The sequence below is a fragment of the Microtus ochrogaster genome, chromosome 18, assembly GCF_000317375.1.
Source record: "Microtus ochrogaster isolate Prairie Vole_2 chromosome 18, MicOch1.0, whole genome shotgun sequence".
Lineage (NCBI taxonomy): Eukaryota > Metazoa > Chordata > Mammalia > Rodentia > Cricetidae > Microtus > Microtus ochrogaster.
In genome coordinates this window covers 2,687,041-2,711,158 of record NC_022020.1, presented here as the reverse complement: position 1 = coordinate 2,711,158, position 24,118 = coordinate 2,687,041, and the positions used below count along the sequence as shown (strand labels likewise).

The following is a 24,118-nucleotide window of genomic DNA, read 5'->3' as shown; positions in this document are numbered from 1 at the left end:
CACTAAGTCATCACTACTTTATACACATTAGCTCAACCTCACTCAGAGAAACCGATCCTTAAAATTCCAAATAGGGACTGGAGTGATAGTTTAAATGTTGCAGTGAGGGCCCACTTGTTCATCCTGGCCACCCGCTGACTTAGCCCTGAAATAACCACACAGAAATTGTATTAATTAAATCACTACTTGGCCCATTAGCTCTAACTTCTTACTGGCTAACTACTATATTAATTCAACCCATTTCTATTAATCTGTATATCACCACATGACAGTGGCTTACCGACAAAGATTCAGCATGTCTGACTCTGGCTGTTCCATGGTGGCTCTCCCCTACTCTGCCTTTCTTCCTCTCAGCATTCAGTTCTGTCTTCCCCACCTACCTAAGTTCTGCCCTATCAACTAGGCTAAGGCAGTTTCTTTATTCATTAACCAATGAAAGCAACACACAAACAGAAGGACCCCCTACACCACTTAAGTAGTTAAGAGCACTGACTGCCCTTTCAGATGGCTCAGGTTTGGTTCCCATTTTAAAAAAAAAAGAATAAATCCAAGTAGGTGACTCGTATGCATCAAGACCATCACTAAAAATTATCGAGACCATACTGGCTGTTTTTCTTGTGACTGAATACCTGACAAGAAGCAGCTTGAGGGAGGAAAGGTTTATTTGGGCTCATGGCTTCAGGGTAGCTACAGTCCTCCATGGTGCGGGGCGGGGGATGGGAATGGCTCTCAGATGTGGTGCCAACAGTGAGGCTGCTTGCTCATATCTGGGCCAATCAAGAAACAGTGAACAAAAAGCTAGGGCCAGCTCTAGGCCCTGCCCCCAAGTGACTACTTCCTGAGAGCAGCTCCACATCGTAAAGAGACCACAATGTGCCAAAATAGCTCCCCAGGTGGGGGATTTTATATTCATAGCACAACAGAAGCTGAGTCATTAGGAACTGTTTCATGGCTTCAAAGAGCTAAGAACATGAACTCAGACAGACCAAGCTTTCACCCTGAGAACTGTGAAGTGTGAGGAGGAGGAGGAAGAGGAAGTTCTTCCTGTATTGACATGGAAGGGGACCCAGGTGGCCTCTCAGATGTCAGTGTGCTTCCCACAAAGTGGCAGAGGCAGGGTTGGGTGTAGAACTTAGTTTGGGGTGATCGTCAGCCATGTAGCAGACCTTGTCTCTGAGAATGGAGAGGTTGGATGGGTTCCTTTTCTGATTGCTGTAGTCACTGAAAAAGCAACTCAAGCGAGGAAGATTTAATTTCAGCTCACAGCTTGAGGGTGTCGTCTGTCATGGTGAGAAAGACGGCAACAGGAGTGAGGTGGCTGGTCACGCAGAGTCCACAGGCAGGAAGAGGAGAGCGTGGATGCTGGAGATCAGCGGTGGCTTTTGTTCAGTCTGGGACCACAGCCCATGGGATGGTGATGACTACATTTAGGGTGGGTCAGCACACACCCACTAGCCCAATCTAGAAAGTCTCTCATAGACGAGTCTGCAGGAGAGTCTCCCAGAGGAACCTAGATCTCCCCAAGCTGCTGTCTGTTTACCACAGGGGAGATGAAGACTGTGACTTTCCCCTTTTTGACTCTGCACGGGCTTATATTTTGGCTTGTTTCTCAACAGGCATTTATGACAGTAAATGCTTTTTAAAGATACATATTAAAAGAAAACTAAGGAAGGCTTAAAAAGGAACTGTGTATGGATGCATATGTATTTATAAAAGAATATCTGGCAAATGTCTCCTGCCACCTGAGAAACTTTTCTGAGGATCTTTTCAACAAAATGATGAGATTTTGATGCAAAGTGTTGTCTGTGAGGAGAAGCTGTCTGGACCTGGCTCTGGTGGCTCCTGTTAGTCCCTGGCATCCCTTCTGCCAGCTCGTGGGAGACACTGTTTTCCAGGGTAGCTGAGAGTGTCTCCATATGAGCTGAACTGGCCCCTGTCTCAGGATCCCCATCCCCAGCAGTGGGTGCTCCCACTTGAGCATGAAGGTGTGTGGGGCCTGGGCTTGGCATCCCTCTAGTAGTGTCTGGACTCCCGGACACATCCAGATAAGCTGCTGGATGAGGAAATGTATCTTAATTGATGTTGTGAGCACCTGCTATTCTTTCCAGCACCCTCTACCACTCACAGGGCCTGGGAATGTGGAGCTCTGAACCACACGGACACCATTTCCCAGCAGATGGATGCCCATCAGCTAGAGTGCAGACTATAGCACAGGCCAGGGCTCAGCTGCATCAGTGAGTGCTTCTAACCTCGGCGAACCATACTGACCCACGAATAAGCAGAGGCACAAACAGCCATGGGGAAAACCCAGTCACTGACACAGTGATCCTAGCTGTTCAGGTAGCTAAAGCAAGAGGATCTCTTGAGTTCAGTTCATGTACGGAGATTCTGTCTTTTTAAAAAAGCCATTTTGCATCTTGCATGTGTAGTAAAAGAGCAATCTCATCACTGCCAAGATGTAAACTTGCTGTTAATATTGATGTCTTTCCCCTCTTGTTATGAAAGTGGTAAAGGCTCTGGCCAATGACTGCTGAGTCCTCTCATACCATATGACCTATGCCAAGCAGCTGGAGGGGATTTTATTTATTTTTGTATTGGGTATGTAGGCGTGTGTATCTGTAGACACATAGAAAATACACATAGACTTTGCTTGCTTCTTCAATTACAGAATACAAGTACCCCCCACCCCCGTTCTATTTCAAGGCCTTTATGATTTTTTTTTTAAAAAGTCTTATGTAGCTCAGGCAAGCATTGTCATGCTGAAGATGAACTTGAATTTCTGATCTTCTGCCTCCACCTTCTGAATGCTGGGATTACAGGCGTGGATTGCCACACCTGTTTTATGCAGGGCTGGGGTTGGAACCCAGGGCTTCATGCATGTGGGCAAGCACCTAACTCACAGAGCCACGCCCCCAGCTTCTTGTAGATTAATTTTAATTCTTGTGGTAAGCATCACATAGATGTGTTATCTTCAGTACCGTGTGATGTCTAATATACAAGTTTTCCACACTGTCAGCATTATGTGGACAAATCCCTGCTTGTGATTCTGTGTTTATACCTCTACTTCCTTTGTAGGTTAAATCTCTGTGTGCATAGTTGGTGCCCTGAGCCTGGCTCAGTGGTGGTTTCTGTTTGTCTTTGCAGTTCTGAGTGTTTTCCGTCCTCAGATTCCTCCCACTTCTAGGAACCATCAAGATTGTCTTTTGCTCCTTTCTTTGTCTCCGCTGTTCTTGTGCCTTTAGCCCGCAACCTCAGATGGTCCATTCCCAGGAAATGCTGCAAAGAGGGGCTGCGTTTGTGCTCAGAGGTTGGTCGTATGTTTGTGATTCCACCATACAAAGCGTGATGGCCTCACTGCATTTCCCTTCTCTCCTGCCAGGTCCTGGGGCCTTGTCACAGGTGTCAGATGATATGTATTGACCAGCAAACAGGGCAGCGGAACCAAGATGTTTTCCAGAAGCTTTCTGAGAGTCGGGGGAGAAAGGTAGGTATGCGTGCCCAACTTGGAAGCCCCATTTTAAGATCTTGGCCTGCCATTGGCACATAACTATTCTGACAGGAGTGCTGAGTAGTTTTCAGCAGTGGAGGGTTTGCTGCTGTACCCTCCCAATGCTCTAGTCAACGTCCCTAGCTTGCTCCTGGTTTCCTGTTGTTTTCCTTGCCATCCAATGTCTCATCCTGTGTTGGTTGCTGTTTTATTATAAGCATTTTAATGTTCTTAGATCTTATTGAATATAGAAGGAATATAAAAATAACAAGGCTGGGGATGTGGCTCAGTGGTAGAGAGCCCACTCACCTAGCACGCACCGGGATCTGGCTTCCATCCCTACCACCACATGAAAACATTAATCCTACTATCCTGATAACTATTTTGTTCACCACAGAGATCTCATTAAAAGGTCAGATGGCTCCGTGGGTAGAGGATCTCCTGAGAGGGCTCGGTGAAGTTCATGATACCTAGCCCAGCAGTTCATCTTCTTGGGGGTAAAAGACTCAGGGTTGCGGTTGTAGAGTCTTGATTATAAAAGCTGAGTGTCTGATATACTGATTCACTAGAAACATTTATGTTTAGCTTTGTATCTTCTGTTAGGACTTTGTGAAGAGTTTCAGTCATTAAAGCATTCTTGAAGCAGGGTATGGTGATAACTCCTAGATCCCTAAAGGAGCTCAAGGACATCCATGGTTACATAGAGAGTTTGTAGTTGCCCTAGATTACAGTGAGGCTCAAATAAATAATACATTTATAGGCTGGGGAGATAGCTCAACCTGTAGAGTGCATGCATGCCTTGCAAGCTGAAGAGCTTTCTCTCTCTCTCTCTCTCTCTCTCTCTCTCTCTCTCTCTCTCTCTCTCTCTCACCCACACCCCCCCACACACACCCACACACACACACACACACGCTGAACTGGACACTTTGATACATGCTTGTAATCCCAGACTGGGAAGGTAGAAACTCCAGGGGCTCTTCAGCCAGCCTGCCCTACCTGGTGAGTAACAGATTATGAGAGACCCCGTCTCAATAAGCAATGTGGATGGCACCTGAGAAACAGCAGCCAGGGTTGTCCTCTGGTCTCCATATGCACCCGTGTGCACCTCTACACACATGAACATGCCTCTGCATTCTGGAACGCTGGGATTAAAAGCAAGCTGCAAATGACTTTATCAACTTTCAAAATAAAATGGCTTGTCTTGTGACCATCGCCTCTCTCACAGGTGAACTTTGGTGTGTACCTGATGCACGCGTCCTTGGATATATCCTCTCCCTGTTTCTTGTCGGTGGGATCTGAGGTGCTGCCCGTGCTGAAAGAGCGTGGAGTGTCCTGACTCACCTGCTTCCCAGAAATACCCGGGCGTTATCGTCTAACATTTCTTCTCCAGAAAGCATTAAAGTTTCTTTTCACATTGTTGTCTACGTTATTGAGACCTGTGACTTGATTCAGTAGAACTTAGTCTTAGAATGAGTACCACTCACTGCCTTTGGAGACCCAACAAACTCTTAACCCGTGCTCCCTGACCTCTGCGCGTGGGCACTGACCAGGCTTATCAGGGCTGCAGATAAGGCTTATCAGGGCTGCCCACACCTAAAAAGACCTCCCCACATCTCACGTCCAAACATTGAACAGTCGCAGACAATGAAATTTTTTCATGATACTCAGGAGATGAAGTTTTTGTTTGTTTGTTTGTTTTTGTTTTTTATTTGTGTGGGAGTTGGTTCTCTCTACCTCGTGGGTTCTGGAGATCAAACTCAGGTGTCAGGCTTGGTGGCAAGTGCCTTTATCGGCTGAGGCATTTTCGTGGCCCCATTTTTAAAAATAGTTTTACTGGGCCAGATGATGGTGGTGCACACTTTTAATCCCAGCACTCAGGAGGTAGAGGCAGGCAGATCTCTGTGAGTTTGAGGTCAGCCTGGTCTACAGAGCAAGTTCCAGGCCAGTCAAGGCTACACAGAGGAACCCTGTCTCGAAAAACCCAAACCACAAAGTTTATTGGGTACATTTCAACACTGCAAAAGGTCAGCAGGCTGTCAGCAACTAGAGAGCATCTGCCTGGCTTTCATTCTATATATTTCTGGAAGCAGGGGTTGAGACAGGGCTTCTATCTCTCAGGCTGGCTTGATTTTCCTGTCCTCACCTCCCAAGAGAATGAACCACCATACCATATTCAGCTTGATTTATATATTTTGAAGGCATTTAGTTATCTATCTATTTATTTACTTATGTATGTGTGTTCACACTTAAAATTTCTGTTTTTTTTCCTTAGTTTAAAAAAATTTTATTTTTAGATAGGGTTTCACTGTGTATGTCTGGCTGGCCTAGAACTTATCTAGTTCTGAACTCATGGGGATCTGCCTGCCTCTGCTTTTCGCATACTGGGATTATGTACCGACTTCTACATTTTTCTGATGGACTGAATCTTTTTATTTATACTATTTTTTGTCCCGAGTATATTTTTCAGCTGTCTAATATGTCATGCTCATATTTCTCAGCTATTTATGAGAATTATGAGCCTCCTCTCATGAATAAATATAAATCTTGAAATTCTTGAAAGAGTAACAAACTTAGTGTAGTAATTTCTCAAAAGATTATATATCACGGCTGTGTTGGATTTATTTCAGGTGCACAATGGTGTTTTAATTTTATAAAATGGAGTAGGTTTATACGTTACACAAGCCTGCCCAGCTAGAGAGTGTGCCTCTGCACATCTCAAGCTCTCTTCTCCACAGCGTCACACTTGCTAATGTTTGTGAAAGAATAGGGTGAGCAAGCACTCTGCTGCACGCCTCACAGATCCCAAACACCCCGTGGAGATAAGCAGAGAGGCGAAATTACCCAGTGAAGATGGGAGTAGAACCTAGCAGAGATCAAACTGGAGCTGCGTCCTAAACTGCTGACTCATGATTGTGGGCAACGTTCTAAGCAGGTGGAGAGAACAGTGTGATCCTCTTGAAGGCCATTATTAGGAGTTTACTAGTCTCACCTCTATAGATGAAAAAACGGAGGCCAAGGTCAGTTGCTTGATCTAGGTTTTCCAACTGGTAAGTGATAGACCTGAGATCTGAGGGGCTGAAGTCTGAGGGGCTAAGATCTGAGGGGCTGAGGCCTGAGGGGCTGAGATCTGAGGGGCTGAGGTCTAGAGTTTACTCTCTGATCATTCTGATCACTGTTGTTTACTAGCAAGGGGCTTTGCTTCAGAGGTACAGGAAGCATAAGAACAAATACCCAAGTGTGGTTTTCTCCCCAGTTGCACCTCCCATTGCATTAACAGAACAAGTTCAGAGGGTCTGGTGGTTTGTGTCAGCCAATCACAACACGATACTGCTTTGATTAGCAGTCCAAGGACAGGGGTACATCAATGAGATGTGAGATTAGTCTGGGGGAAGCCAAGGGAGGTCCAGTAGAGATGGACAGGACAGTGCCATCACCTGCCCTCTTTTACCTACAACTGCCTCTGGCCTCAAGGGCCTTCAGGTGTTGAGAGCAGTGAGACCCCCCAGATCCTGAATTTCCTGTAATCCCCTGATCTGAGTGCCTACAGCTGTTCTGAGCACGAGACCTTCAGGAGTTCCTGATGGCAGGAGAGTTGTTTCTGGTGGGTTTGGCTGGGGCGTGGCTATCTCTATATAATCTGCCCCTGAACACAAAAAAGGGAGCATTCTTGGTGAATTCAAGGATGGCCCGTGTCACTGTCTCTCTGTCTGTGTGTGTCTGTGCATTTTAACCTCCAGCCCCCTTGCCCGAAGCTCACAAACTGGGTAAAAGCGCACCTTTATTAACATAACTTGGAAGTTCGAGGTAGATGGACTGCTGTGATTTCAAGGCTGTCCTGGTCTACAAAATGAATTCATGGTCAAGCCAGGAATGTTTCACAGAGAAATCCTGTCTTCACTGAGGCGCTGAAAAAAGGATGTATATAGCTTAAAAAGATAAATGTGTACAGATGCATGATGTTGGTTGTGTTGTCTTTTGTGTTCTGGACTGGAGAAAGACATTTGATTCTAGGAACTGCTAAGAAAGGTATTTTGACTTTAAATATGGGCTTAAGGATTTGATGTTTTGAAAAAGAGGTTCTGCTTTTGTCTCCACAGAGGATGAGAACCTGAGGACTTATTAGAGATTTAAATGAGGCTAGCATGTGATTTGATTTACCAAGACCTCCAGAAATGTTGCAGTGCAGTGTTAGCAGCAGCAGCCGCCATCATGGCCGCAACAGCCCTGCAGGGCCGCAGGGCCACGCTCTCACCGATCTGCCTTTTTCCCGTGGCCGCGACCCAAGTCGGAGCGTGGCTGGAAAATGGCAGTAATATGCAGTAAATACGCCCAAGAATGCAGTGTCCCCGCTCAGCAGGAAGTAGCCAGACAGATTGACAACGCCCAAATTCCCTAAGTGAGGCCCCTTCCGTGGTTGCAGAGCAGCAAGCCTGCTTCCCTGAGTTTTGCTCCACTCCATGCACTAGTTTGGACCCAGAACAAATGCAGCTGGGGCTAGAAGGCAGCTGGAGCAGAGCTTTGCTAGGTGGCTGTGGTGGAAGGCACGTTGCCTCAGGCCAGTTGGTGCCTAGCCTGGCGGATGCCACAGCAGTGCCAGAAGTATCAGCAAACGCAACAAGTGCTGGAGCTGAGACAAGCTGGAGCACAGACCTCACTGGGCTGCCCAAGAACGCAGCGGTGGGACAAGGAAAAGGCAGTGGCAGTTCCAGGCTCTGCACGGCGAAGAGTCTGCACCAGAGCGAATTTAAATCAAGAGACTGCCCTATTGTAGGAGCAGGTGGACCTATGGCTGGTACAACAAATGTCTTGTTCATTATGACATCTGTTAATATTGCTAATGCCTCTTCTGTGGTGAAACAACTCAATGGTTACTTGAACAGCCCTTGAAATGTTACAATTAGCACACCAGATTTAACTGTTTAGCCAAAGGGATGGTTGAATACCATAGCTCAAATGGGAGGTTGGGTCCAGTGGTGACTGGGGACCCTACTGCTGGCAATCTTAACGCCTGTTGCCATGGGCATTCATCTTTGAATCCTGTGTAAGATCAGAAAACCCATGAGAATGCAGCATATGGTCACGTAGCAGAAGCAGGATCAGCTGGGCTGCTAGGGAAGCCAAAGAGGTGCACGAGGGAGAAGGTGTCTTCCATGCACTCAGCTGACAAGAATGAATGTGCCACGGGGGTATGGCAGCTGGGGTATGTTACTTAGGGGACTGCTGAAGGAGCAGTGGTTTCTGACTGCTCCTGGGGTCATGGCAAAGCCACTCCCTTAAAAGTCCCGAGTCTGAAATGGTCACACACCTCTGTTCACTTGAGGGGAAGAGGGTGTGTGGGAAATAGTATGAGGAACCAACAGTCTCTGGGATACTTGAATCTACCTGTCTTACAGGCTTAAGTTGCTCTCTGTGTTCCCTAAAAGCCAGTATTCTCCCGAGGAGATGCTGTCACTCTCTCCTGAGTACAGGTTCAATAGAGTGCTGGCCAAGGTGAATCTAGGTGCAGTAGAGACCAAAAGGCTGAGGGGTCAGGAGGGTTTTCCTTTATATAAAAAAATTTAGGGGGGAGATGTTGGGAGCAGTGAGACCCCAGATCCTGAATTTCTTGTAATCCCCTGATCTGAGTGCCTACAGCTGCTCTGAGCACGAGACCTTCAGGAGTTCCTGATGGCAGGAGCGTGGTTTCTGGTGGGTTTGGCTGGGGCGTGGCTATCTCTATATAATCTGCCCCTGAACACAATAAAGGGGGGGGGCAATCTTGGTGAATTCAAGGATGACCCGTGTCGCTGTCTCTGTCTGTGTGTGTCTATGTATTTTAACCTCCAGCCCCCTTGCCCGAAGCTCACAAACTGGGTAAAAGTGCACCGAATGCACACATGGGGGTGCGGTGTGCGGTATTCAAGCATGTCCCAAAGTGGCATTTGCTGTTTGGAGTGACAGTGGAGTGGTAGCATTAGATGATGCTCTCAGGTCCAATTTTGCCCTCGTTGCCCTCCTTTCCTTTATTCATGGGGAAGTGGTTATGGTTTAAGTTGTCCACTTGACAGGACCTAGGATGGCCTTGAAGACAACTCGGGACACGTCTGTGTGGGATGGTCAAGGTTAATGGGTGTGTATCCATCTCAAACGTGGGCAGCACCACCCTAGAGGCTGGAGTCCTGGACTAAACAGAAAGGAGAAAGCAAACTGAGCGCCAACATTCATCTCTGCCTCCTGATTGGATGCACTGTGATCAGCTGCCTCACGCTCCTGCCACCATGTTCTGAAGAAATGCTCTTAGATTGCCTTTGTCATGTATTTTGTCTCAGCAATAAGACAAGTACCTGTGGAATATTCTCTTACACTGTGTGAGTACATGCCACTCTGATTAGCTAAACAGCCAGTAGCGAGGCAGGATTTTGGGGGCAGAGAGAATGCTGGGAAGATGAAGGGTGGATCTGAGGGTGGCCAGGCAGACTCAGAAGAAGCAGGATGGACAGTACTTAGATGAGGTGAGCGAGCCTTGGGGTGGCACATAGGTTACTAGAAAGGGGTTCATTTAAGTTAAAGAGCCAACCTTTCATAATTAAGAGTCTCCGTGTGGTTATCTGGGAGTGGGTTCCTGTCAGCCAATCAAAAATGTTTTTGTGGTCCCTGACAAAAAATTCTACCTACAAGTAGCTAAAGGAGAGGTGGGGGTTCACCAGAAAGAGAAAATATAGGATTTAGGCATCTAGAGGACCTGGTTGGGATTAAGATCTTGGTTGGGACTTGAGGATCCTTAGGAACTTGGCGGCAACCCAAACCTCCTTTGGTATGTATTGTTTCAAGCACCTGGGATTTCTGAGAAAAGCCAGGCCTCTCCCATCACAGGGCCAGCTCAGGGAGCGCATGGAAACTGAAGGGAAGCTAGGCCCACCCACAGCCTCTTACAGGCTCTTTCATCCTCTTTTTTTGTGCTAGCAGAATTAACATCTACGTATTTCCCTTTACAAATCCCTAAATTAAAATCATGGCAAATAATACTCTCTCTGAATAAGTGACAGAAGACCTCTAAATCTCACCTGAAAACTGAGGAAAACCACAGTTCTTACTGTGGTACAGGGCAGTATCTTGAAATGCCTAAGTTGAGCCATGTCTACCACCCGGTGGCAGCATTAGGTAAGCAGAGTTTTTTCTTTCAGGATTCTGAGCACTAGTTGATATCAGGTCAGCATTTCTCAACAGCTGAGTGTCGGTGAGGGGTTTTGGATTCCGAGGAAAACTGCATCACTGGTGGTGAGGTCCTTCAGAAGTGACGTCCTGACTGACCGCATCACTGGTGATGGGGGTCCATCAGAAGGGACGTCCTGACTGACTGCATCACTGGTGGTGAGGTCCTTCAGAAGTGACGCCTGACTGACTGCATCACTGGTGGTGGGGTCCTTCAGAAGGGACGCCTGACTGACTGCTTCAGTACCTTACTCTTCAGTCTGCTTAGCACGAACCAGTCTTTTGGGGTCCATTTTTCTTAGATTTGTGCTTTGTTTTTCCTTCAAGGATGTAGCTTTGTTTTGTATAGCCTGCTCCTCTCTCCTGCTTCCCTTCCTGTGTATGCATGTGTACCTCCACACATGTGCCCAAACATGTGTCTCTACAGAGAGCTGTGTGCGTCTAGGACTGTATGTCATGTATTTGACTGCTGAACCGATGACTGCAGCAGTTCCTCATCTTGGGGTCCTCAGGGCTCTCTGCAAATTTATGCCTTCACTTTTACCTCTGCAGGGGCAGAATCTAGTACCCAGGTTCTGAGCCGGGGTGGTCCTGACTTTTTGTCCAACCCTTTCAAGAGCTGTCAAATGGACACTGATTTTGTTGTTATTACATACATTCATTTTTGTGTGTGCCTGAGTGTGTGGAACTCAGGACAGCTTTAGGGAGTTGATTCTCTTCTGACACCGTGTGGATTATAGGGAAAGAACTCAGGTGGTAAGGCTTGGCGAGCAACTTTACCTGCTGATCTATATCGTTAGCTGCAGCTCAAAATCTGAGCCCAGGGATCAAGAGACTGAACAGCACCTGCTCTTGGTTCTTAGCATCTGCCGCAGTCTGTGGAGTTCATGTGAGGAACACTGATCTAGCCTTCCATGACAAACCACATGGAATAGAGGTGCGCTGTTCACAGAAGTCCTCCACCTCAACCGGCTGACAGCCGGCAGACACCCCTAGACGTAGTGGGAGACGATTTTAATTGCTTCATTCCAGCGATGTGCTCAGATGACAGCCGCAGCAGGAGGGACACTGCCGAGCCCAGCTGAAATGATGACCTATAGAACCAAGGGTTTATTACTTGACACCTTTCAACTTGAAATATTTGTATCTTGGAAGTACAGAACTGCCACAATCAAAAGCCAAGCTAAGCATGGTGCTTGAATGAGAACTGTTGCCTCAAAGTTCATGTATTTGAATGCTTGGTCCCAGTTAGTGCTGCTTGAAGGGGTTCTACAGCCCTTAGCAGGTGCCTTGCTGCAGGATACACGGTGCCAAGAGTGGGCTTTGAGAGTTTACAGCCCCACTCCACTTCCCTCTCATTTTTCCTGTGCATGGAAATTCATGGGGGGAATTTTCCACAGTGAGGAAAACCACGGTTCTTATAAAATTAAAGGTGATCACTTAGCTTCCTGCTCCTGCTGACTGTTGCCATGGCTCTCTTGCTCATGCTCCCTCTGGAACCTTGTGCCAAAATAAACTCATCTTTCCTGAAGTCACTTTTGGTCATGGTATTTCATTGCAGCAACAGAAAGTCACCATACACTGACACAGATTTGAGAAGCAGGCAGCACCCCGAGGCTGGGAAAGTGGCCAAGAAGCCACTCACTGACTGAGGGTGCACGCAGGCGAGGAGACCTTCTAGGTGGAGCACATCCAGAACCCTTGACTTAAAAAGGCAGGTTACACCCGGTGGTGGTGGTGCTGCATACCTTTTAATCCCAGCACTCAGGAGGCAGAGGCAGACGGATCTCTGTGAGACTGAGGCCAGCCTGAACTACAAGAGCTAGTTCCAGGACAGGCTCCAAAGCTACAGAGAAACCCTGTCTCGAAAAACCAATAATAAAAAATGGCAGGTTACATGACCATTCGTTCCCAGTGGTCAGTGCTGAGCCTGAGGCAGAATCCCATCAGCACACACTTCCACTTAGGGAGCGAGCCGGAGACACACGTGACCGTCTGTCATGGCAGCCCTGCACATGTGCCCTTGGGTATGGTTACATTCACCCTTCTCTATGGCTCTTAGCTCCAAGCTCTAGTGTAGCCTCCATTTTTCCAAACCCTGGTCCTCTGCAAAGAGCAACTGCTCTACACTGCTGATTCATCTCTCAGGCCTCCAACAATCCCATTCTAAAATTTATTTTACTAAGTTCATCTCTTAGGCCCTAAGGCTTAGGGGATTGAACACCCTCTTCTGGCCTCCACAGGCATTGCATGCATATGGTGCATAGGCAAAAACCTATATACATACAAATATTAAATCTTTTGCCTTCTGGAAGTCTGGGGATGAGAAACTGCTTTATTTTGCAATTCTAAGTTTAGGGATTCCAGATTTCTTCCCTTCCTGCAAATAAAATTCATTATATGTGCAGCTGGAAGCACCCAACAGGTACTTTGAACAATTTTAGAGATCTCCCTAGATAACTCCTTAGCTTCAGGCCATATGCTTTATTCATTCCAGATGATTGTAGGCAATCATCTTGCCCAATGTTTCATTGTTCTATTGCATAGAAACCATTTTTCTAATCTTCAGAAATCTTGGGAAGCATTTTCCCCAGATGAGATCTGTAGCCTCAGGCCAGAGCTCCCTGAGGTTGGGTGAGAGGAGGCACTGCAGAGTCTCTTCAGATCTGTTCTCAGAAGTCACACACTGTTACTTCTACACACTCTTTTTGTGAGAGCAAGTAACGAAGCCATCCCAATTAAAAAAAATGGGGAGTGGGTGTGGTGGTGCACGCCTTTGATTCCAGCGCTCAGAAGGCAGAGGCAGGCTGATCACTATGAGTTCCAGGACAGTCAGGACTGCCTGGTAAGACTCTGTCAAAAAAAATATCAAAGAATGGAGAAACAGGGTTCACCTGTTAATGGGAGAAGTGACCAAGTTATGAAAATATGAAGGGAGAGAGGAAATGGGAGGACATGAAGGGCGTGGGAGATGGGGGGATGATGACGATGAGGGAAATTTGGGGAAATAAGGGGTTTGGACAAATGGAAATATGAGGGGTGTGGTGAAATTTGGGGGATATGGATGAGGGGTGTCTGCTGGCTGTCAGCTGGTTGATGTGAGGACCTCTGTGAGATGGCTCATCTCTATTCCATGTGGTTTTTCATGGAAGGCTGGATCAGTATTCATCCCCTGAACTGTAACGGCATAAATGAATGCAAACAGATTGTAAAATATATACACAGCTTTAATGGGGAAATTAGACTTACAGTACCATGGTTCCTGCGGGGAACAGGAAGCAGAAGGGGCGCCCGGCAGATTTATAGGTAAGCATTCGCCCGAGGCGGACACGCCCCCTAAGGCTGGGCTTAACCCTACATCTCCCCCTTTTGTCTAAATAAGACAGAACTAAACCAAATACAACTATAACAAATAATAAATATAACAAACAATATTGAGAACAAAAGTTTTGCTAGACATTCTATCTCAAGGAGTCTAAATGTAGAGAGTAACTACAATTATATAATCTTCAACTCTGTCAAAGATCTGAGAAGGGAATAAATATTACTTAACAAACGAGAGATATCCAAAATGTGCAACAATTGACAGAGACAACGGACTACCTGGGCAATCACCCAAAGTCTCGTTTGCAAGGTTGAGTCAACCAACTTTGGCTAAGGCCTAACATAACTGACATCTTGGAACTATCCTACCCTGTCTTGGCAGGATAAGACAATCCTGTTTCATCCACTTAGGGATATTCTGTATCTTTTTCAGAAGTTGAGGTATGGGCTTTTCTTAACCCAAAGGCCAGTTCTGCCAAGAAGACAAGCTCCCAGTGGAGTGTCTTTGGTGCTCAACGTTCTCTTGGGAGTAGAGTGGCGTTGCCAGGAGTAATTGTGTCTCGTTGGCACAGAATTCTAGGTTATATTAAAGGCCATTTTCTATAGCTCTTCGAAGAGGCTGAAGATTATACTATCTATACTAAATATAATCTCTATGTATCTAAAAGACCTGATTAACCTAAAAATAAATATGACAAACATGTAATTCTCAATACCTATCTAACTAAAAGAATAAAGAACTGTGCAATATATGAAGACAATGATCTTCAACTGTAAACAATGTCATTACATATCAAATGTAAACAATGTTATTATATAAATAGTATCAGAGGTAGAAATGTACATTGTAATATGGTAGATGTATCAATACAATATAGACAAAGTTATAAGCATACTCTTTTATACAAAAATAGAGGTAGGAACACTCACATTCAATATTCAATATATCAACATACAGGAAACAGTACCAATACAATTTTCTAAAAACAGTAATTCACTAATACCAATTATCCCATCAAACCAGTTAATCCCTTTTTTTTAATATACCCCTAATTCCATAAAATATCTCCCCATCCCCTCAACCCTAAACCAACCACTAAAAGATGTCCCTAACCATGAGGGCAAACTGTTGGGAGAGGGGACGTCGTCCTCTAAGATTGCTTCCCGCTGCCTACACTGAACTCTGCAGGCTGATGCAGGTTCTAAGACTCTCCATCATGTCTGGGAAGGTGAGGTGGCTATGCTGTGTCACAGTCACACACAGAGAGGTGGCTGTGCTGCTCAGCTTTCTCCTTTAGTGCTAGCCCACGGGATGGTTCCTCCACTAGTCACGGTGAGTCTTCTAGTCCTCATTCAAACTTTTCTGGAGCTGGGCGATGGTGGCGCACGCCTTTAATCCCAGCACTCGGGAGGCAGAGGCAGGCGGATCTCTGTGAGTTCGAGACCAGCCTGGTCTACAGAGCTAGTTCCAGGACAGGCTCCAAAGCCACAGAGAAACCCTGTCTCGAAAAACAAAAACAAAAACAAAAACCAAAAAAAAAAAAACAAAAAAAAGAAATCAAACTTTTCTGGAAACATCATTAAAGACACCCTTAAGAGGCATGTTTTCATGGTGAGTCTAAATGCAGTCAAGTTGTGGATAAAGACTAAGCATCAAAAATCTGAGAAGGCAGAAATGAGTCAAATAGGGTGCATCGTGTCATTGGAGAGGCTGAGGCAGGAGGATAGTGAGTTTGAGTCAATGTGGGCTTCATCAACGCCTTCCCCGCTTTTGAGACTGGGTCTCAATTATGTAGACTTGGTTTTCCTGGAACTAGTGCTGTAGAACAGGATGGCCTTAAACTCACAGATCTGCGTGCCTCTGCCTCCTGAATGCTGGGATCAAAAGGCATGCACCACCACAGTCGGTTCAAATTTTGTCTCAAAAACTAGTCTCCCTACCAATCAAAACAGACTAGGACAACTGATGAAGGAATCAGAGGCTGTAAAAAGAGGCCAGAGAAACCTCCAGGAGGTTGCACATGCTTGCGAAGAGTCCACAGAAGCGGCACCGCGAAAGCTGCGAGTAAAGCTGCTAGCTGATGGACAAGGGTTGCTATTCTCTTGAAACTAGGGAGAAGGGAGAGGGACGAATTAGGAGCCCTCTTGGTTGTGAACAACGACAGGTGCTCCTTTTAGGCAGACGGATTAGGAATCAGCAATGCAGCCTGGGAATGGAAAAGGCGGTCAGTTCTTTTTGAAACGTTAGGGGTCGCCTGTGAGCAGCGAAGAGAGCCGGGATGTGCTGCGTGGAGTATTAAGTCTCCAGGCTGGAAGAAGCAGGGGGACTGTCAAGCTTCACTCAAATTCCCGGGGTTTCGAGTGGAACCCTCCGATTCTTTCCCGCATTTTCATCGTTCTGAGATCTGTCCAGAAGCACCCCTCCTCCTCTGCTACAGATGGTCCAGTTAGAATTTCCGGAGACCTAACCCAGGAGAGGGGTGGTGACGATGGAAAGGTTCAACCATAATTCTTAGGGTGCTCTTGGGGCCTGGCTTTGGGGTCGTGGAGCCTCTCCTTGCAGCCTATCGGTTCTCATTCTGGGTGCCCTTGGGCTCAAGAAAAGCTGCTGGGATTCCTAGACTCCTTCTCCTCAGCTCCTTTTCTCTCTGACGCAAACCTCCCTGGAGTCCTCACTCGGGCTCAGGATTGCGGTCTCCTAACCACAGGGTTGCAGAGAACTGGTTCCTCGCCTCTGCGTGCCTAGCAGAAAGGCACTATCGTCTTCATCTGCAAAGGGTTGTGCTGTGTTCTGTCCCAGGGGTAACGTAGTCAGAGAACAGTCTTGTCCCCAATCCAGTGCCCGCGCTCCGAGGCTGGTGCAGCTGGAACCTGGGCGGCGGGTGCACGTGCAGCCGGCTCTGCGTAGGGGCGTTCCTGCAAGCTGATCCCTGCTAGGCGCAGGGCTGCGGACGCTGTGCGAGTGGCTCTCGCATTCCCTGTCCCTGCAGCGGTCGCGTAGGTCGGGGAAGCCCGTCCCGGTGCCGGGGAAACCGAGTGGGGGGAGGAGCCCGAGCGGGAGGGGTGGGAGGGGGCGCAGTCCCGCCCCCGCCCCGCCCCCCGTGGCCGGAGTCCGGGCTTCAGCCGGGCGCGCCGTAGCCTGCAAGCCCGCGAGCCTGCTAGCGGCGGCTGCGGCAGCTTCCCTTCGCGTAGACCAGGCGTCCCAACCCTCGCGGCCCGCTGACCCTGGGGCTCGCGCCCCACGGGGCAGGGATGCATTATGGCCACGCTGGCTTGTCGCGTGCAATTCTTGGACGACACCGATCCTTTTAACAGTACCAACTTCCCAGAGCCCAGCCGGCCACCGCTGTTCACATTCCGCGAGGACCTGGCTCTGGGCACCCAGCTGGCCGGGGTCCATCGGCTGCTGCGGGCGCCGCACAAGGTAAGATCCGGCGGGGTGGGTGGCGAGCTGGGGACGCAACCCCTGCAGCCGTGCCTGTCAGGGTGGGGGCGCTGCAGACGGACTGGGCTGGCAAAGGCCCCGGGGACACGCGCCCAAGGGCAGATATCACTGAGGGTTAGGCAGAGGGGCCCCGAGCACCCAGAGGCTGGGGCATGACTCTCTGGCTGGCGGGAAGGACAGCTCCACGTCCTAGTCCAGATCTTTGGACTAGCGGGGCCCAGCAGGTGCCACACCGGCTGGAGGCGGGATGTGTTGGGATCTCCGTGGCCTCTCCGTTAGCTCGGCCTGGTGGGCGGGGTGCAGCTCAGGCGCCGGGGCTATCGGCTCGGGTACCCCGCTTGGCCCCGAGCCGGGCACAGAGAGAGCTCCGGGAGCCGCGGGACTCGGTTTCCTGGAAGAGAGCCCTGAGTGATGCCGGGGACAGAAGCTCTGTAGGGCCTCCCTGGCACTGCGGGCGGCTGGGCGACCCTCGCGACAAAGCACGCTTTCCGGGAACACCTCCCCCTCCTCCCTCTGGCAAGGGGCGCGCACTGCGATAGTGTTCACACTATTCCGTTTTTTCTTCTGAGGAGCAGGTGGCCTCAGGAACCTTGGAGGAGCAGCCCCTGTGGGAGGAAGGGCGGGGGCGCGGGCAAGAGGCTCACAAAGCCTCGGCCCAGGAGCCCCAAATGAGTGTCCCCTGGGAAGAATGGCGTTTCAGTCCACCCGTTAGAGTTTTCTTTTCTTTTCATGTCTTTTCTCTTTCTTTCTTTCTTTCTTTCTTTCTTTCTTTCTTTCTTTCTTTCTTTCTTTCTTTCTTTCTTTCTTTCTTTCTTTCTTTCTTTCTTTCCCTTTGAAGGAGGCCAGGCGTCTTGCAAAGTGATTGTAAAGAGCCGGGCATTGAAAGCTAATCATTTAGCTCTCTGGGAAAGCCTTCCTCCCACTTACACAGATGGACTGCACCTTGAAGGGTTTACTTCCTTGCTGTATTTTCTGCTTAGGTCCACATCAAAGTTTAGAGATAATTAATTTTGTGAGGATCAACATGGACAAATATTTGGGAAAGAGAACCCTTAATTCCAAGGGCAAAAGTGATTTCAGAAAATCCTCCGGCTTTCTGTTAGATGCCCACTGGTTTTGAAAGTAAAAGAGGAGGCTGTGCTTGTACCTGAGGGATTTAGAACTCCTCTCCCCCTGCTCTGAGTTCCTCAGGGCTCCCTCCATCCCTGAGGATGGACTACCTAGTAACCACTTTCTTTTTCTTTTTCTTTTCTTTTTTTAAACGGAGAGTGGGCAGATCCTCCCATTCCTTCTGTTCTGGCTCTGGGTGGTTATATGGTCACCGCACTTGCATTCTTTCTGACCACAGAGCACCTTACCTTGGGAGTCGCTTTAGTAAGTTCTTACCGCTTCTCTGCAGCAGATTCAGTAAAAGTTTTCTCAGCGTCTCCCACTTCATGGTTCTTCCATTCACCATGGTCTCAGATTACAGTGATCTTTTGTTGAAGCCACAGAAGCCTCATAATTGTCGCCTTGTGACCTTGAAGTGGTCTCCTTGGATCTCAAACCCTATATACATGGGTTGACCTTTCAGGCTCCGAACTCAAGTATGTTTTTAGGTTTCCATAGTCTTAATCCAGTATTCCTGGTGGGGCAGGAAATCCTGATGCTCCCCCCTTCCCTCTCCTGGGCCCCCACCAGAAGCCACAGTACAACAGGCACACTGGCTCCCAGAACTTTCTAAGGTATCCTTTGTGAAGCAAACACAAGAAAAGGATTTAGAGAAAACCTTTAACCACCCAAGACTAATCTTAGACTTTTTTGGCTAAGGACCCCAGCAGTATTTTCACTTGCTTTTATAAACTGTATTTAAGTTTTTGCACTTAGGGACAGCGCAGACAGCTGACTGGTAACCAGAGTTTCTTCAAGCAGAATTCAGGGCATCCGTGTGTTTAAGCATACACATTCATTTTTTTTTGTTTTTTGTTTTTTTTGGTTTTTTGAGACAGGGTTTCTCTGTGGCTTTGGAGCCTGTTCTGGAACTAGCTCTTGTAGACCAGGCTGGTCTCGAACTCACAGAGATCCGCCTGCCTCTGCCTCCCAAGTGCTGGGATTAAAGGCGTGCACCACCACCACCCGGCCCAAGTATACACATTCATATCTTTAAGATGTTAGTTTCCAGCAATTAAAAAAAGTTGGAGTAGTCTTCCGTGTCCCAAGCTAACCTTGAACTTGCTATGATCCTGAGGTTACCCTTGAAGTTTGATCCTCCTGACCGAACCTCATAGCCATGCATCACCACAAACACATTGTGCTGTGTGGGGCTTTGTGTGTTAGGTGTGCGCTCTGCCACCTGAACCGCAATCTCCAGCCCCTCCAGCAGATAATCCACCTATGACAGAAAGCGAGTCAGCTTGGAGCACTCAGCCTGTAGCCTGTGCTCCCAGGGAGCACTAGTGCATGCATGATCTCACTTAACATCACACAGCTCCATGATATAGTGCTTATATTATCCCTGTTTTAGAGACAAAGAAACAGAGGTGGAGAGCAATTAAGTAACCCGATTTCTCTGCCGGGAGGAGGGAGCTGAGAGCCTAAATAGGCCTGAATGACTGGACACCTCAGTGCAGCCCCCTGAGCAGCTAGCTGTGTGGGTGAAGACAGAGGCTATACTTCCTGGGTCCTCTTATCCGTTACCTTGGCAAGTTCGCCTAACACAACCACTTTTGTGTGCCAAGCACCTTTTGGCCTGGGGGCAGGTGATGTTACAAGCATAAGGGCTTAAAGAATTCCTGGCCTGGTAGAGTTCTTAGAGGTAAGAACATATAGTTAGTGGCTGGATGTTCCAGGCCACCAGTGAGTCTTCCCAGGGCTTAGGGAACACTTCTCCCGGGAGTGGGGCGGGGGGACTCTGGAGGTAGAAAGGGGAAGCACTTGGGTAGACTCACATATACACACTCCTGAGGTCCTCAGTCTTGTACTGCGGAAATGGCTCAGCTAAACTGCTTTTCACGTAGTGTGACAACCTGAGCTCAATATCCCAGAACCTCAAAAAAAAAAAAAAGTTAAGTGTGGTGGTGCAAGCCTGAAATCCGGGCACTGTGTATGGGGATGGGGTAAGGGGAGGAGTGTGGGATGGTGGGGACAAAAGGATCCCTGGGCTTGTTGGTCAATCAGTGTAGTTGAATCAGTAAGTCTCAGGTTCAATATGAGAGACTCTGTCTCAAAAAATAAAATGGGGAACGATTGATGAAGATACCTAGTGTCAGCCTCTGGTCTCTCCATACACACATGACCCTCCCTGTCCCCATACAAACAACACACCATACACACAACAACAACAACAACAACGACCAATCTAAGGGTAGTTTTCCTCATTTGGTAGACAAAACAGGAACTGCAGAGTGTGTGTATAAAAAAGAGTCATGACTAACGTGTATGTCAAAATAGCAATTATGACTTTGCGATTAAACTTTCAAAAATATTTATTTTATAGGTATGAGTAGTTTGCTTGCACATATGTCTGTACATTATGCACATCCTAGAACTGTGAGCTGCTGTATGAGTGCTAGGAATCGAACCCAGGTCCTCTGCAAGAACAAGAAGTGCTCTTGACCACTGGGCCATCTCTCCAGCCCCACATCTGTAATTTTTAGTGATGAAGGTAGTTTGATTTGGGATCATTTTCGCCATGTACTAAGTGCTAGAGAGACTAGAGCTGTGATAGCCGCTCTGCTCCAGGTACCTGTCTCATCAGACCCATACCAGCTCACCAAGCACATGCCTGCTCAGGCCAGGGACTGATGTATAGCGAGCCATAGAAAGAGAGACTAACTATGGGAGTCCCCTGGTCACGTGAGTTTAAATCCCAGAGTTAGCTTCTGACACTGATCTGACTCAGCGGAGTTCAATGGCTCCATGTGAGTGTCTGGCCTGTTCTCCTTCCAGGAAGTCTGTCCATTCTCAGAACACATCTTCCAGGGCTCACCTCGAGTGTCCCCTGTTTAATCCCTTCTTACCACCTTTGTCTTTGTGGCTACCTGCAGGGCCGAGGCTATCCTATCCATAAAACAGCAAGTTGCACCAAGAGTTAGATCATTGTTATAGGCACAAGGTGGACATCATCTGGGCTTCTACTTGAACTGAACACTCAGGCCTCCCCTGATCTACTGATTCAGAACATGTATCTTACCACGGCGCTTGGGTAATTTCAGTACCAAGTACTGCCCAAGTGCACGGTTGATGTGGGAGTGATTTCTTATTAATAAAGAAACTGCCTAGGCCCATTTCATAGGCCACCCTTAGGTAGGCGGAGAAAACAAAACAGGATGCTGGGAGAAAGAAGCTGAGTCAGTGAGTCGCCATGATTGTCCCACTACAGACAGATACAGGTTAAGATCATTCCTGATAAGCCAGCTTGTGGACTACACAAAATAATAAAAATGGGTTAGAGCAATATGTAAGAGCTAGCCAATAAGAGGCTGAAACTAATGGGTCAGACAATGTTTAAAAAAATACAGTTTCCGTGTAATTATTTCGGGACATAAGCTAATCTAGCCGTACAGGCGGCCGGGTGCAGCTCTGCTGCTCCTTATTTCAACACACGGTTACAGGTGAAGTATATCAGGCTGTTAGTATGTGGGGTTCTTATTATCTTCTCTCTCTTTAGATAACTTCCTGAAGGTGACGCCCTGGTGGCCCCTTTCTCTAAGTTGTACCTAGAAGCTAAGTAGCGCTAAGACAGGGCGTGCACCATGCTGACTGACAGGTGTTAGTTTTAGAACACAAATCCACCCGTATTATTGCCCTAATGAATTTTCACCTTAATCCTCTTAAGGGACACATCTGTTTGTTACATTACATTGAGATTTTTCAAAGATGAGATCATTAGTAAACTTGGCAAGTGGGCTATGCCTCGGTATCTTAGGACAATGCTGTTTAAGAATGTTCTATGAATGGCTACGAGTCTAAGCAGGGTTGAATCTAGCCCCGCTGTAATTAGCTCACTTGGTTGGAACCTTGCTATTGAGATTGGGATCATGGGATTGAACCCTTTATGGGTCAGCTGGCTTTGCTTCATGCATGGCTACAGACCATGTCAGTAACCCAGCCAGACATCCAGCAGGTGCTCCCATGGCTCCTTGCAAGTATCTGAGTTGGGACAGCATGACAGCAGACTTGGGTGTGCGGTGGGGCAGGGCTTCTCTGGAAGGAGCTCATGTTGGAGACTGTCCTATCGACCTCCAGATTTCATTTGATATAGAAATGTCAAATTTCATTTCTCGCTGTCCCCAGCAACTGTGGCAGGTTGACAGACAAGGAAATGCCAGCGAACACAGAAGGAAACTGAGTCATAGGTACGCTAAGCAGGTTGCTAAAGGCCATAAGGCCATGCTGCTTTAAGTGAAGGAGCTGGGATTGAAGGTCAAGTCTTTTTTTACTCTGAAGCCTGTAGCCAACTGTGTCCCATTATTAGAAAACCGGCAGAGCACGGGTTGCTGCTCCCCACGAGGGTGGGGCACGGCTGCCTGCCGCGGGGCTGTGACTTACTTCGCTCTGCTCTGGTGCGTCCTTCCTTGGTGGATGCTCTGTGGGCCTGGGCCTTTTGTCCTTGGAGTCCAGCCTGGGTCCCTCAGCAAACCAACTGGCCTGTCTTCACCCTCCCTCCCCCACGGTACCGTGAAATGTTAGTTCTTGCTGGTGCAGCTTCAAACTCATTACCAAGCCAGGTCCACTCAGGAACGCCCTTCCCCCACCCACTTTTCTTTCCCTTGGGTTCTAGCTAGTGGTGAAACTTTCCAACCCCCGTGGGACTTTGCTTCCTTCAGGCAGTGGCAGCTTCTGCTCCTGGTGGCATCCACACTTCATCTGCTGTTCCTCTGACTTCCGTGGCTGGCTCCGGAATGCCCTGTCTGCAAACAATCCCTTCTTCTTGCTCTGTTTGCAGTGTTGGGTTTGAGAGTGAAGTGGGAGAGGAATAGTAAGTCACAACAAAAACGTTAAGCCTCCCCATAGGGATGGCACCAGCAAGAGCCTGATTGGAGGACGTTGCAGTTTCGCTACCAAACAGATTGTGAAGAAAAAGAGAAGACTAGAAGATACAAAATGAAAAGAAGCTTTAGAGATGTACTAACCCAGCATGAGGCTCAAGTTGAAGGCCGAGTCAAACAAACACATTGTAAATAGATATTTGAGATTGGTGGGGAAAATCAGATGGGACTGGCTAGTTGGTAGTATACACGATTAACTTTTAAAATTACATATTTATTAACTTATTTTGTGTGGTGAATACCTGTGTGTGTGCATGTGGAGGTCAGAGGTCAGCTTTCAAGAGTTGCTCTCTCCTTCAACCACACGGGTCCCTAAACTGAACTCAGGTTGCAGACTCGTCAGTAGCATCTTTTCCAGCCCCGCATGACTGGCTTTAAAGTGAGATAAAGCTATGCTGCTGTTTTGAAATAAGAATTTGTGTTGTTCAGAGATATGTAATGAAATATTTACAGTCCAGGGTGTAGATGACTGGAACTTGCTTAGGTGATCTAAGATAGAGAGGCAGGCAGGTGGGTCAGTGTCCAGATAGCTTAGGTAGATCGTAGTTAAACTGGGGATGTGGAGAAGGGGCTGATAGTGTTTCTTTTTTTTTTTTATTAATTTATTTATTTATTGAGGATTTCCGCCTCCTCCTCGCCACC

General features: G+C 47.6%; 2 protein-coding genes across 7 annotated transcripts in view; both read left to right on the top strand.

Moving 5' to 3' along the window:
* Positions 1 to 4,871, top strand: part of Mocos (molybdenum cofactor sulfurase) — a 46,820-nt gene extending 41,949 nt beyond the window's left edge. Inside the window, exons 14-15 of the mRNA XM_005355732.3 lie at positions 3,380 to 3,484; positions 4,713 to 4,871. Of these exons, the coding sequence (XP_005355789.1) occupies positions 3,380 to 3,484; positions 4,713 to 4,823 (216 nt within the window). The 3' untranslated portion in view covers positions 4,824 to 4,871. The remainder of the gene's footprint in view (positions 1 to 3,379; positions 3,485 to 4,712) is intronic.
* Positions 4,872 to 16,745: 11,874 nt separating this feature from the next.
* Positions 16,746 to 24,118, top strand: part of Fhod3 (formin homology 2 domain containing 3) — a 430,213-nt gene continuing 422,840 nt past the window's right edge. For 2 of the 6 annotated variants that reach the window (XM_013349359.2, XM_026783506.1), the window contains exon 1: positions 16,746 to 17,426. In XM_013349359.2, the coding sequence (XP_013204813.2) occupies positions 17,262 to 17,426 (165 nt within the window). In that variant the 5' untranslated portion in view covers positions 16,746 to 17,261. The remainder of the gene's footprint in view (positions 17,427 to 24,118) is intronic. The other 4 variants (XM_026783507.1, XM_026783508.1, XM_026783509.1 and 1 more) reach the window with 4 other exon arrangements.